The sequence below is a fragment of the Ornithodoros turicata genome, chromosome 3, assembly GCF_037126465.1.
Source record: "Ornithodoros turicata isolate Travis chromosome 3, ASM3712646v1, whole genome shotgun sequence".
In the NCBI taxonomy this organism is placed as follows: domain Eukaryota; kingdom Metazoa; phylum Arthropoda; class Arachnida; order Ixodida; family Argasidae; genus Ornithodoros; species Ornithodoros turicata.
In genome coordinates, this window is record NC_088203.1 from 48,241,593 (window position 1) to 48,257,305 (window position 15,713).

The 15,713-nt window shown below is 45.9% G+C and overlaps 1 protein-coding gene across 3 annotated transcripts in view; it reads right to left on the bottom strand.

Moving 5' to 3' along the window:
* LOC135387018 (uncharacterized) overlaps nucleotides 1-15,713 on the bottom strand; it is a 287,289-nt gene that overhangs the window by 219,168 nt on the left and 52,408 nt on the right. For all 3 annotated transcript variants that reach the window (XM_064616454.1, XM_064616453.1, XM_064616452.1), the window contains 2 exons: nucleotides 7,390-7,431; nucleotides 3,531-3,575 (listed from right to left, as the gene is read on the bottom strand). In XM_064616454.1, coding sequence (XP_064472524.1) covers nucleotides 3,531-3,575; nucleotides 7,390-7,431 — 87 coding nt within the window. The remainder of the gene's footprint in view (nucleotides 1-3,530; nucleotides 3,576-7,389; nucleotides 7,432-15,713) is intronic.

Sequence of the window (15,713 nt, forward strand, 5' to 3'; positions counted from 1 at the left end):
TTTGTTCTTGTAGCGATTCGTTGGCATCAAATCTCACGCGCCTCTCTGCTGTGGACGCCGCGGCGAAGGCGTGATCCTCAACATGGCAAAGTTGAGAATAACGCGACGCCTATGTTGTAGCGTTTCAGGAGGATGACGGAGAAAGTGCCCTGGTTGCTTTGTTTTTAAAACGAATCCCGAAGATGGTTTGGCATTGATTTAGCTTCTTACACATTATTCAATGTGTAAGAATGTAAATCAACACCGAACCAACCAATGTGAAGGAATAGTTCAGAGGAGTTGGGTCCAACTCAGGTCAAAGATCTCTTGGGCTAAACCTGAGCGCGGCGCGAGCCCGCAGTCAATCAGACTTTGAGGCCCGATTTAGGCCCACGGGCCGGTCGAACCCGGTCGAATCCGGCACTTTGCAGTGATATCGTCTGTATGCCTTTTTTTTTTTCATTTAGTGCGTGCATAGTATCGGGCGAACAAGTGCTTTTCTTGGGTGTAGTGTCTTGTGTACGTTAAGCATCTACACAATCAGGAACAGAGTCATTTTCTGCCGAACACCGAGTGTAATGCGGTAAGCGCCGCAGGAGTAATTCCAAGAATAAACACGATACCGATGTCAAATATATATATATATATATATATATATATATGTATATATATATATTGTCCTGACGAAGACAGTGCCACTGTCGAAACGAATGGTATATATATATATCCTGGTCGTTCGAACCTAAATTTTGTAGTATATATATATATATATATATATATATATATATATATACTGGAAGAAAGGGGTTCGGGCGACCGCGAAATTAAATAGGTACTAACAAGATATGAGGCAGACAACGAAGATGTAGGAAGTAGAAAAAGGGGGAGTTATTTATTTACTAGTGGAAAGTTAAGGGGGAAGTCAACGTTGCGGCGGAAGCTCCGCCTTCGTCAGGACTGAAGAATGACAAATGACACTTGGAGTTTTATACAGTGCTACAATGACGTCACAATCGGGGGGTCCCGCCACTTGGCGGCCGTCAGCAGGTGAAGTACAAGGAAGTGGTTGAGTCATGTCCGGTGAAGAGGTCATAGTCCGGGAGGTGGGATGGAATCCAAGGGCTGTGGACTGTTGTTCTGCAAAGAAAAGGGGAACAAGCAGCAGTACACTATCTAAGCAGATAAGTTTCTTATTGTTGACAGTACACCGGGGTCCTCGTTTATGATAGATTGGAATTTGTAGATAAGGTAAGATTCGCGCTGTTCTCGGCACCGGTCGGAACTGAAGTTTGTTTGAAGAAGGAAAATTGAAACATCGTTAATTGAATGCCCTGGCTGGCTAAAATGGCGTGAAACTGGAAGATTCGGTTTTTTCGTCACGTCCGATCGGTGATTCTTAAATCTGATTCTGAATGCGGTTTTTGTCTGGCCCACGTACTGTGCTTGGCATGCGTTACATTGAAGGAGATAGATAACGTTGGACGAATTACAGTCTAGGTTTGCTCTAATTGTCACTCTGAAGTGAGAACTAGTACTTTCGGCTATGGTGGTGTTTTGCATTGATTTGCATATTTGACATCTGCGGCCTTCACATGGGTGACAACCCATTGGTGAATCATTTGGTTCGTTGATTTTAGAATGAACTAAGCTATCTAGCAGATTGCGTGCGCGCCTGTAGGTGACACGAGGTGCCTGCGGAAAAAATTCCTTTGTGCGCTCGGATTGCTGAAGTATGCTATAGTGTCGATCCAGTATACCCTTAATGTTTGGGATATTTCCAGCAAATGTTACGATCAGGTTGATAGCGTCCTCTTTTGTGCTATTTTTTCGCGTACCGAATAGTGACTGGCGCTCTATTTTTCGGGCCCTGTTGAGAGCGTCTTTCTTTCTTCGGTACAGGAAGTTAACAGTTGCAACTGTTAACTTCCTAGATGTTCAGGTAAGACTACAAGACGGAGTTCTAAGCACCGACCTATTCCGGAAGCCCACTGACTCCCAACAGTATTTGTCCTTTCATAGCTGTCACCCACGGCATACAAAGCTTGCCATCCCTTACAGCCAAGCTCTTCGGTACAGGAAAATCTGCTCGAACGATGACGATCTTGACAGGAATCTAAATCAGTTGCAACAAACATTCGTTGACCGCCATTTTCCACCGAACCTTGTGAAAGACGCTGTCAACAGGGCCCGAAAAATAGAGCGCCAATCACTATTCGGTACGCGAAAAAATAGCACAAAAGAGGACGCTATCAACCTGATCGTAACATTTGCTGGAAATATCCCAAACATTAAGGGTATACTGAATCGACACTATAGCATACTTCAGCAATCCGAGCGCACAAAGGAAATTTTTCCGCAGGCACCTCGTGTCACCTACAGGCGCGCACGCAATCTGCTAGATAGCTTAGTTCATTCTAAAATCAACGAACCAAATGATGAGAGAGGCGGTACCCGAGACGGGGAGGGAGAGAGACGACACAACAAGAATAAGAATAAGTCTCTCTCCCTCCCCGTCTCGGGTACCGCCTCTCTCATCATGCACCAGCTTGTCAGCGCCCTGTCACTTCTTTCGAACCAAATGATTTACTAATGGGTTGTCACCCATGTGAAGGCCGCAGATGTCAAATATGCAAATCAATGCAAAACATCACCATAGCCGAAGGTACTAGTTCTCACTTCAGAGTGACAATTAGAGCAAACCTAGACTGTAATTCGTCCAACGTTATCTATCTCCTTCAATGTAACGCATGCCAAGCACAGTACGTGGGCCAGACAAAAACCGCATTCAGAATCAGATTTAAGAATCACCGATCGGACGTGACGAAAAAACCGAATCTTCCAGTTTCACGCCATTTTAGCCAGCCAGGGCATTCAATTAACGATGTTTCAATTTTCCTTCTTCAAACAAACTTCAGTTCCGACCGGTGCCGAGAACAGCGCGAATCTTACCTGATCTACAAATTCCAATCTATCATAAACGAGGACCCCGGTGTACTGTCAACAATAAGAAACTTATCTGCTTAGATAGTGTACTGCTGCTTGTTCCCCTTTTCTTTGCAGAACAACAGTCCACAGCCCTTGGATTCCATCCCACCTCCCGGACTATGACCTCTTCACCGGACATGACTCAACCACTTCCTTGTACTTGACCTGCTGACGGCCGCCAGGTGGCGGGACCCCCCGATTGTGACGTCATTGTAGCACTGTATAAAACTCCAAGTGTCATTTGTCATTCTTCAGTCCTGACGAAGGCGGAGCTTCCGCCGCAACGTTGACTTCCCCCTTAACTTTCCACTAGTAAATAAATAACTCCACCTTTTTCTACTTCCTACATCTTCGTTGTCTGCCTCATATTTTGTTAGTACCTATATATATATATATATATATATACGGGTATATTATAGCGATACCAATTTCTTCCCCATGCGTGTGACGATTTCGTTAAGATGCCATTTTGCACTGGATTATCCATACTCAGGCACGTCTCGTTGTATGAGTTTGCTCTATATCATCTATAAGTCCTATATCATCCCACTGTGAATCGTACTTACGTTGTTCCTGAGGCGGGCGAAGGATGTCCGGGGGAGGAATATAGTCTGCAGTGAAAACGTGGAAACCAGTGGTAAGAAATGGCTAAAACGAGCTTCTTGAGGTATGTTCAAGGTTGTAAGTCGCAGAGAAGTCTGATTCAGACTAACATATTGAGGCATAATATTGAGGCTAAGACAGTGAAACTCCGAAGTATGGACTTCGGACGCACCTACTGTAACAAACTGTAACACACATAAAAAGAGGAAACCTCGTAGTGGTCTGTAGTGCTATGCAAACACAGCGTATCTATTGGTGTACATGGTATTAAGTGAACACCGAAGACAGGGCCCTATGATACCATACATTGTTTCAGCACACTGAGAGAGTGTTTACTATTTCTGCTCAATAATTCCTTTCTCTTTTTCAACAACTTTTCGTCGTTAATTTTTATAACCGAGATAATACGTTAATTGCACAGGAAAGGCGAAGACTTAGAAACTACACCTCACAAAATAACAATCCAATCCTAGCTTGTGAAAACAGCACAACCCAACTTGCGGACACACACAACAGCATCACGATCACGTGGTAGTGTGAACGACCTCAAATCTGGATATTGGTAGACGTTGTCGCAAGGCAGCTTTTGTTTGCCTCTCATCTTACTGTTAATGTAGCAACATATATTTGCACTGTCACCTTCGTCATCAGTAGTTTCATGCAAATTTCCAGAAGGAGGAGCCTGATTCATAGAAAATTGATGAGGAAAACCCTAGGCGGCTGCGCGTTTTCCAAGTAGACCTGCGAGACCTGATATGCCAAATGACCTAATATGTCGCGTAGCCACTAAATGCCCCACCTTATTCAGTGTCTCAAATGCCGACGCCCAAATTATTACATTTTAATGAATATTTTTTTTCTTAAAAAGTCTCATGGAATAATCCAGAGACACGTAACTTTCGTAGTCATTGCAGGAAAAATGGGGAGGAGTATGCGCTTTTTTCCAAAACTCGCTATAATAGAGCGTAAAATACGTAATGAAGATGTCGGAAGAGACGTCTCAAAACAATTCAGTTTTGTAGAACGCGCCTTCCTCCACAACATATTTAAAAATATCGAGGGTGCTTTTTCGTATTTAAGAACAAATAATTTTCTGTTGGAGAGGGTATTACGGCCAGAGTGACCCACGTTGCGTGTATTCGGTGGGGTCTGGATTTGTTTCTTGGATTTGCTTCAGCAAAAAACATTAACCACTAAAAGTCTAAGAAATTAAAACGTTGCGGAAAAGACGAACATACAAAATCCCCATTTACATGGCAGGAGCACAGCTATAGGTAAGCGACGAAATCTTGTGGTGGTGCTCCTGAGTCTACGCTGTACAAGGTTTAAGTGAGGCTCACAGCTAAACCCCTGCACCATCCGCGGATGGAAGCTTGTGTATTTTTTCCTGGCAGCTAAATATCTACTTGCTGTCGTGTATCTTTGGGTGACATCATGGACTGTCAGGACTTGTCCTTGTTACAAAAGTAATGCCACTCCGGTGTATTCACAGTTAGAACAAGAGAGAGGAGGACGCCCGTGTGGATGAACTTCGGTGACAGCTGTTTTGTTAAGATCTTTTCTGTGCTGTGATGTGCTGACGGGAAATAACGCTTATTTCCTGGAAAATTGGCCTTATATATCGAGCCCAGAAACTGAACTATCGTGCTGCTGAGCTGCGTGCCGTGAAAGACGCGGATTTTGCAGGTAGGATGCGGACCTCAAAAAGCTCATCCGCGCACGGCTTTAGCTCACGAGACAACAAGTATAACTTAGACGTGGCCATCACCGCTATTCCCCAATCTCCGTCGCCGGCACCGTACACAACGGAAACAATGCCATAAACTTAACCACCCAGGATTGCAATACGCGCGTTATGCTACAGATGAAAAGACGGTGGCAACCATGCAGAAGTCTGTGCCACAGCATATTGCTTGCACATTGAAACCCCATCAGATGAGAAAAAAAATTAAAACAAAATTTAACAAAATTAAAATCAAAATTTAAAATTTAAATTAAAACAGGAACCAAATTCAAATATAGCACCCCACCGGATACATGCAACGTGGGTCACTGTGGCTGTAATACCCTCTAAAACAAAAGAAAAATAACTTGAATAGAAAAAGACACTCTCGAGACCTTTTAATATGTTGTAGAGGAAGGCTCGATCTATAAAACTGCATTGGTTTCAGACGTCTCTTCCGATTTCTTCATTGCGTTTTTTACGCTCGATTGTAGCGAATTTTGGGAAAAGCGCTATTTTTCTATCAATAATTATGTGCAAGTTACGTGTCTTGCGATTTTTCGTGTTGAAGTATTCCATGATGCCCTAGAACGAGAAACATCCATTAAAATTTAATGATTTTCCAAGGGACTGGATATATGCTGGTTCCTGTTTGTCTTCCACTGTCCGTTTCGTAGCGCTTTGCAGCGTTTTTTGCACCTTTGCCATGGAATACCAACTAGCCCAACGGCCTGCATTATTTAATGGTTTGGTTTTCCACAAAAATCGCGAAATAGGAGGAAAATTGCGAAACTTCCGTCCTGTGTATACCAGCACCGATAACAGGATGACAACCGGAATTCGGGACACTGTGTATGGCATGGTTTCCTTCATATGCAAAAGAAAACCGCACACTTGTAGGTGCTTTCTGTGAGCTGCAGCTGCCGGTCACGCTAGGCACAATTTTCACCAGCGCTGTGAGCTTTGCTCGTGTCTAGCACCTGCCACATTGATATCTGGGAAGAAACTTTTCGTGGTATGCCATTTTGCACTATTAGGGTCTGTTAATTTTCTTCGGAAAAATTTTGAAAAAAATATGTTGAAAAATATTTTGTGAGGGCCGAGCAGGTCCGCTGGATCGTTTCGCGTGGAGTCGCCCAGCTGTGCAACCATGCCTCATCGCACTTGGATCGAGTGTCACTTTTTGATTTCGGAAGCACGCACGGCTGGGTCAAAGGTGGGAGGACGCGATGAACTGCTGCTGCTGACGGGTCCAAACGGCGTTATATGAGAGAGCTAGAGGAGTGTTTGTGTGCTGATGTGTTGTGCTGTTCTATGGTGGCTAGAGGAAACAGGAACAGTTTAACATGGTGTACTCTAAGGCTCTGTCATTGTGGCGGAAGCAAAGAGGAGCTGGTAGGTCACAGTTTGATGTGCTGTTTCGACGTGCTAGATAAGAGGACTATCATTATCCATTCGAGCACCTCTGACACAGTCTTAGCGCAGTGTGACTGCCATATGACACATTTGTCACTTCTGTGAAGGCACCCGCAGTCCGCCTAGGATATTTGTCTACTCCATGATACCCTAGTCTGCACACAGGGGGATCATAAGAGAGCCGAATAGTTCAAACTTCAGAACACATATTGCGCCTTTCGTCGATCATACAGGGTAGTCGCGAAGTGGAACATCTAATGCTGAAATCAGAGCCCTTCTTCCCGCCCTGAAAGCATACTGTGCACCAAATGCTGTGCCATGCTGTGCACCAAATGCTGCCTTGTTTACCTTTATGAAGCGCGCACGTGGTTTCTTCGGCCAGTCCGGGGCGTGCTGCAAACACCACCATGACATCATTTGCACTGATCTCGCGGACTTCCGCATCGTATAACTGTGCCATCCCCCGACTTTTCGCGATTCTGCACGCTGCTTAAGATTCTTAAGAATTAAGAGTCTGCATTGATGGAAGAGCTTCGTCCGAACGATCTCGCACTCCCGTGGTATATCAACCAATTAATTTCCTACCATGACGTAACCCAAATACTATCCAAATAGCAGCTCCCATGGGATGGCTATGCTCTAGCAATCAGTCTGCGTGCTCTTTTATCCGACGGCATACGCACTCAATGCTGTCGTTGACTCGCCTCCAGTCGTAGTGAAATCACCTGCAAAAATAGGAAGTAGGGTGATCACTGTGTCACAAAAAATAAGACAAAAAAAAAAAAACACGTCATTCTAGTTCAAAAGGCAGACAAGGTCTCGACTTATGTGCTAAAATTCATATGTATGCACAAGAAACCACCGCGCTCTTTTGTCATATTCAAGGTTTAGAGATTCTGAAAGCACAATTATGCTTTCGCCCTCACAATGCAACATGAACAGCGAAAATTCGCCTCTTAAATGTGGTCAGAGGTTCCATCACATGCGCCCCAAGAACCCTTTGGTTACGTGATATCACACAGGGCCATGAATTCATTAAGGCACAGTTGAAAACACTAGGGGTACTTGGATAGGCCAACTGGTCGGCGGAGCAATTTACCGGAAAATCTTCTATCCAAGGAAACCAGAGTGCAGGGTGCGCGGTGTACACTCCTGCAAAAGAACTTCACCACATAGCACGGTCCTAGCCAATCATCATCCCAAATGACATCGTTCTAGCCCATGATTTGTTGAAAACAGGAGGTGTACACATTTCTTTTTTTTTTTTTTTTTTGAGGACGTTCAAATGAACTATCTGCCCGAACTCAAGCAATATGCAATCAGCACATGGAAAATGTAGCAACATGCCATAGCATGCATTCATTGTCCTATACACCAACTATCGACTATTTTCATATCTGGGGAATAAAATAAAGAAGCTAGCAATAATTATTCCATATCATAGGACCAGACTACCTACAACCCATCTATCATGACAGTAATTAAAACTACCGAGAGTCCATGCTACATATGAGATGGACATCGAAATCGATAGAGGAACAATCACAGATGAGCCATGCTCAACCAATTATCAAACGAACAATAATTATAGCTAGCAATATCAACAATTTCACACACACTGAATCAGAGTGCAATTATTATTTTTCACGCGCGTATCCATATCATTAATCAGGACGTATTCATCTAAAGCAGAGAAAGTCTGAGTTGGAGTATGTAGATAAGTTGGTGATCCTGGGTGTTGAAGATTCAAATCCTAGATGATGATTCGACCGCTTACAGCATATGTCCCCTGCAGTCAACTCTTGTGCTGCTCGAAGGAGGATTATGGAGATGAAAATCGCCCACAAATAGAGAAAAGGCTCTGGTAGCTGACTGTATAAACTTTCTATATCTATTTGTGTGAGGGTTGCTACTAGCGGCAAATAAAACTGTGCAGATAGTCTCAATTTTATAGAGGCAGGTCTGCACAGCCTCCAACTCTGTCACTAATTGTACTTGTTTGGTTCGATGGCTTGTATCGATGGCTAAACCACCAAAGATCGACTGCGTCAGTCGATCTTTTCTGAAGATGTTATATCTGCGAAGTGGGTTCGGAGTGTTTATGTTCAGGCAAGACTCCTGCAGACAGAAACATGCAACATTGTATCGGTCGATAAGATGGTTGACACCATCCAGATCTGACAGTATTCTACGGCAGTTCCATTGAATAAAACTATCCATCTTAATTGATGAAATAAAGACGGTGAGCGCAGTACACAGAAAGAGAGACGTGCAAATATTCGTTGTGCAGCTTTGGAAACAGGAATCGCGTTTAAGGGGCTTGAACAGTTCGCAGTCGTTGTAAGTTCGTTGTTTCTGCCCCTTCCCCTGCCTTTCTCTCTCCTTTCTTTTCCTGGCATATCAAGTAGGTTTGATGATAATATTTGTCACATTTTGTCATCATCATCAGCGTCCATGTTTTGAGGTCCTCTCTGTGAGGGAGGTTCTAGTGAGGGTCTGGGAGGGAGGTTTCTGTATACCACCGGCCGCAGAAACGGCCGTGGCTGTGTCCAATTGAACGGCTGGACTCCGCAACAGCAGGAGCCACATGAATGTCCCCAGCCTTCTGTTGGGGAGTGTAGTGTGGAAACTCACGGTCCTTCGAGCAGGTTTGTGTTTCCACAGATTTCCTTGGTGGTACCAATGAAAGATCCTTTCATTTGAAATTCGTATTGTGCCTTATCAACTCTGTAAGGGAATGTTTTGTTCGGTTTTGATGTTTGATTTCTTTTTCTTCTTTCTAGCGTGGGCATGATGGATAGTGTACGCAGGGGCTGTCCGGCAGTTGTCACAACGGTACTCATTGCTGCAAGTCTCTGGCGAATGGTCTTTGCAAGGGCACTTTAGACAGGTTGAGTGTCGGCGGCAGACAAGCGCACTGTGCCCAAAACGCTCGCACTTGAAGCAACGTATTGGATTTGGAATGTATGGTCTGACGTTGCAACTGAAGTAACCGGCCTGTACATTTTAAGGTAAGGCATGCAGGTGAAAACAAGAATGATGTGCTTGGTTGGGATTTCCTTACCATCCCTCCTCATGATGATCCGTTTTACAGAGACCACGCCCTGCTTACTCAGACTATCTTCAATCTCAGATTCTGTGCATCGTCTTCTGAGATTACGCTTTTAGTTATGTTCAGTGTACGATGTGTTGTAACGCTTACGGGTATGTCCCCGACATTCTATAGTGTGTCTAGTGCTGTGCTTTGCTGTTCGCTTTGAACTCCCTTGAACATTTACCTATGATATTTTCCAGCTCTCCAGCTATGAAATTTTTTGCTGGAGGCTTTCAGTCTTCATTGGAGTGGATGATATTACTTCGAGAATCACGGATCAGGGGAAGAATTTTTGGTAGAGGCTTTCCGTCTTCATTGAAGTGAATGATATTACTTCGGGAATCAGGGATCTGGGAAAAGATAAATACAGGTCGTTCGGTGCGGTTCCTTTCCAGGCGCCGATTAGTTTTTTGGGCGGTTTTGATTATCTATATAAACAAACATTGCAATTCAGTGCAGAATGTGTGTCGACCACCATCGAGCCTAACTAAGGGTGTGTGTCCTGCACGCTAGCACATGCCTCTGCGCTAGACCCAAGTGCAGGCTTCAAGAGAAAGAAAGAACAGCACAGGGTTGACCGTCGCCCCCAAAGAAAGTGAAAAGGAAAGGTGAGAAGGGAGGAGATAGAAGACGAAAGTGGTGAAGGTAGGAGGTGCCGACTATCTGAATAGTCTTGACCGGGCCATTCGTGCCCCCCTATGGGAAGTAGGGGCCAAAGCGGTTTGTTGCTTCACCGGAGGGGCACATAAGGGTCCAAAACTTCCTCCGGATCGGCTCAACCGCCGGGATCCCCCTTTCCCCAGACACGGGAAAGCCACGCCCAGCTAGATGACTATAACTCCACGGTGACTCAACCACAGTGTGGGAGCGGGCTACTGCGAAGGCACCGCCTGCCGGGAGGTGGGGGCGCCAAGTTCCCGACGCGAGGACATATGTTGGCTTGTAACCCAATCTTAATTCATATTTTGTTTTTGAGCACTTCCAGCGTCACCCTAATACAATTGAGGATGTATCAGCAGGGGACAAAAGTAACGGGAGTCATGATTAAAAGCGTTAAAAACCCCAGTGCCGGGGCGCTAAAAGGACAGACACATACACATTGCACTGACTGGCGAACCAAGAACTTTATTATCTTTCAAAACCCGCTTAATCCTGATATTCTCGGATTCAGCTCCGCCTTCCTCTCAATGTTGTCCCTCCTACTGGTCTGCCTGATCACGTGTTCTAACTAAGTCTTGTTGTTCCTTCGTATCAATAGCCGAAACCAAGAAACCCCTGCACCCGATCTAACAAATGAACTGACGGCGAGCTTACACATTTTAAACCAGAATTCTTTATCTCCACAGCTTCATGGAACAATAACGCGCCCATCTTCCTTCCTTGATATATAATCTGTGTTTTCAAATTTCGCAAAACAGCTCTGACAGACCCTGAGATGGTCTACCAGCGTACCATATCCCCCATTCACAGAATAATGATGCTATTTCAATCTCGTGTTGATACATCATGAGGTCTGCCCAATACATTCGCGCCCACATTTCAGAGGTATGCAATAAACTGCCGCCGGTCTACAATCTATAAACCTTTTTTCATGTACATCACCTCGCCCTCTCCTGATTTCCTCTCCTAATTAAAGATCTCAACCCCGTTTTTTTTTTCTTAAACCAACGTCCACGTCGTAGATACTACCAACTTTTTTCAACCTACGTAAGGCCTTATGTGTGTACGTGATCACCCCAAAATTATTCCTTTTTCTCTACTACTCTTGGCTCCCGGCACTGGGTTTTTTAACGCTTTTAATCACGATTCCAGAAAACCGAACAGGCCCAATATTTAACCCTTTGTTGGTAACAGGAGTTTAATATCACCACACTGTTTGTTTGATAACGACGGTAACACGCGGCCGACATCAAGGTCAAGGAAAATCCACGCTTAGTGAACTTTCGCGAGCAATCTGTCTATCGCGCGAGCCATCAATGCTGCGTATGCTACGACTGACCCCGGAACCTTGCCGATGCGCGCGACCCTTCTGGACCCCCGTCCAGCACAAGATGATTGTAAGCCCGAAGCCCAGCCATCCGAAGAGTCAAGTGTGTTGTTGTGCTTATCTTACTAAGAGAGAGAGAGATTATGCGTTTAATGGCACAAAGGCAGCAAAGACCATAGAACATAGAGCGCCAAAACTATGGTGAGTGTGTGGGAGATGATTATGGGAGAGATGATGTGAGAGAGAGTGTGTGGTAGTTAAAAGCTATCTACAGGTATGGGGAGCGATGAGAAGGTCCAGGATAAGAGGGAGAGGAGGATGACGATAACAAGTGAGTATGGCAGTTAAAAGCTATCTACAAGTGTGAGCGATGAGATGATCCAGGATGAGATATTTACATGAGGAGTTCGGTGATAAAGGATAAAAGCGGAGCAATGTTGAACATCTACATCTGACTAAGCAACCTACGCATGGTCAAAATTGGATGGTATTATCAAACGGCACAAGAGGAGTGTCACCCAGTAGGAGGGCTGGGTGGAGTGGGACATGGTATCTGTAGAATGCGGTGAAATACTGTTGGCGTTGGTGTTCGAAGTGAGGGCAGGATGCCAGTAGATGCAAGACAGTCAAGCTGTCACCGCAGTGCGCGCAAGCTCGCGGATCCTGACCTCTGAGTAGGTGGTTATGCGTGAGCCATGTGTGCCCAATCCTCAATCTCGCGTAAAGAACTTCGGAGGATCTGTTCATGTGTTCAGTCAGCGGGGGGGGGGGGGGGACGTGTGGCTGTGTGACGTGTAGCTTGTTATTTTCTTCCACGTCCCACTGCTGCTGCCACTGTGTGTAGACAGCTCTCTTTAACACTGGCAGGATGTCTTGGTAGGGTAGTCTTAGAGCTGACTCCTCGTGTGCCAACGCTCGCCGAGCCTCACGGTTGGCTCGTTCATTCCCTGGGGTCCCATTGTGACTGGGGAGGCAGCAGAGACAGATTGAAGAGCCTCGGCAACAAAGTTGAGTCGCAAGCGCCCGTACTCGCTTGACGAGGTGATTCTTGCTGTCAGAGCATGAAAGCAGCGCACGCACAGAGCTTAGCGAATCAGAGTAAATAACTGAATTTTGAAGGTCATTTTGTTGAATGTGCCGCAGAGCCAGGAGAATCGCGTAAAGCTCTGCGGTGAAAACTGTGGCGTTCGTGTGCAGGCGTGCCGTCATAATAGAATCACCTTCAAGGGCAACGGCCGCCACACCATTGCTTACTTTGGTCCCATCAGTGTAGATTGCATGGTGGTTCCCGAAGTTATGGCGAATCTCCAGGAATTCCTGGAGAATGACAGTGTGTGCAGTGGATTGTTTGTCAAACTGTGTCATTTTTAAGTTGGATTGTATTAGGTGTCTCTGCCAAGGGGCAGCATAGAGGACTGCCTGCTGCAGGGGAATGCCAAAGGGACTGAATCCCACACGGGAACTCGCCGCCTGCACACGAAGCGGAAACGAGGGTACAACAGAGGGCTTTGCAAGGAAGAGTCGCTCCAGATCGGGGTACATAGTACTGTGTACAACTGGGCCATCGCCATGGCATCTGTCCTTTAGCGCAGCCTTCACATCTTCAAATTGTCTCCGTCTCTCGAACGACTATTCATTGCCCTCAACATCTCTCAACAACTCTTCACAGGGGACATCCGGAAGGCACCGGTGGCGAGTCGGATGCCTTCATGGTGGATGGGGTCCAACACCTTCAATGCCGAAGGCCGCGCCGAGCCATACACAACACTCCCGTACCGAATTACCGATCGCACAAAGGAGTCGTAGACCCGCAACAGTGTGACTTTGTCGGCCTACCACGGTCGGTGGGATAGATGGGATAGATGCAGCCAGCACGCTGAACAGTGCCCAGTTCGCGTCCTGCAGCCTCCAGCGGGGTTTTCGCATACACAGCACAGCATCGTCACACTGATACTCGACCCAAGTTGGAAAATGGTCACTGCCATAGGGGTTCTGGATCACATGCCACTGCAGATATTGTGCAATGGTCGCACTACAGATGGAAAGATCCAATGCAGAGAATGTCCGTGTTATGTGCTGCAGTATGTTGGTCGTGTTGTGTTCAGGAATGTGATGGAGTGGCGGAGGACTAAATCCTCAACAAGTCTGCCCCTCGAGTCCAAGTCTGAACATCCCCACAACAGGCTGTGTGCATTAAAATCCCCTATAATGAGGAATGGGGCTGCCAGCTGGTCTAAGGGATATTCAATATCCTGTCACTGCACATCTACTGCGGGAGGAAGATATACTGAGCAGAGCGTAAGTGGTGTAGAGAGATTCACTCGAACAGCCACAGCTTCCAATGTTGTTGTCAACGGCACCTCAACTGCAGCAACAGACCGGGATGCTAGAATCGCCACTCCCTCTGTGGATCGCGAAACCACCGGGCGATCCCTCCTAAACATTTGGTATTGTTGGAACGGATTTGTGTGTCCAGAGTTCGAATACGACTCTTGGAGGCAGACGCCAATTGGCCTGTATGCCTCCAGGAGGTCATGAACATCATCAACATTCGGAAGCAATCCCCTGCAGTTCCACTGCATGAAAATCTTGTGTGTTCAGTATGTATACCGGTTCTTGGGGTGCTTGCACCCTGGCTGGGGGTGCCTTCGGTGGCACCTTCTGCGAATGTCCTCTGCCTCTGCCCGGCTGTTTCCTCTTCTGTTGATCTGAGGAATTCTCAGGGGTTGGCGATAACTTCTGCGGTGCGCAGCAGTCATCGACATCCATCGACTGGGGTAGGGTTTGGACCGAGCCCTCACCGCTCCCATTCCCTTCAGAAGAGGTACTGCCAGCCTGATTGGGGCTGGCGACCTCCTTGTGGCCAGCCCTTGGGCAGGCCACGTTTCCCTTAGGAGACACATGAGCTGTGTCCCCAACGTTTGTGTTGGGAGTGTTGTGTGGGGACTCTGTCTGAGTCTCCACAGATTTCCGAGGTGGCGCCACTCCCCTGCGCATAACCTCGGAGCACGAGCCCTTTCTAGAAAATGTTACCTGTGCCTTCGCTGCAGTATAAGAAAGATTCTGCTCAACTTTAACTTTCAGGATTTCCTTTTCGTCTTTACACTGTGGGCAGGACCTGGAGTATGCCGGGTGGCTGCCACTACAGTTCATGCATTTTACTAAGTAGCTCAATTAAGCGTTCTTCAGTTGTTCATCGAGTCGTCATCTATTCTTCACCATTAACAATATTTTAATGTTATTTGCAGAAATTCAACCAAAATGTGTTCTGACACTGCGGATATTCTCTTCTAGTCATTGTATAGCCTGTGCCATTGCTGCCGTGTCACAGTGCTGAACAAACGTCAAGTCCAATAGTAGTCACTTTTGCATTTACCAGTAGCTTTACTTCACATAAATTGAGGAACCCCCCCCCCCCCCCGTATTTCTCGTGTAAGTTCCTGAATACTACTCTCTACTGATTAGCTTTGCCACTACAACATTATTATGATGTCGTATGGCCCTTACAGATTAAAAACGGCTAATACGTTTTTCTTGTGAAAATTTTTTTAACTAAACTAATTTCTAACTCTATAGATGGTGTGCGGTCTTGTGACGTCATTAACTAATGTCGTTAATGTATTTAATAACTGTTGTCGTGCAAGAAGGAATGGACCTTGGAGTCGCCAGAGCGCTAGGTGAGAATGCATGCACTCTCGCGAAAGAACCGGATAAATTTACGCTTACGTCCAATCTTACCCTTACTAACATAAATCTGGACAAAATGGCGCCCGCTGTAAGCGTAAAGGGCGGAGTTTTATGCGCAAATGGCACGGGGAACATGGTTTACTCTTATATCCTGATTCATAAGATTTCGTCTTGACAGAGACTGCGACTGAGACTCTGCGTTGGAGTATTAGCTTTTTACGCCTATATGACGCGTATTG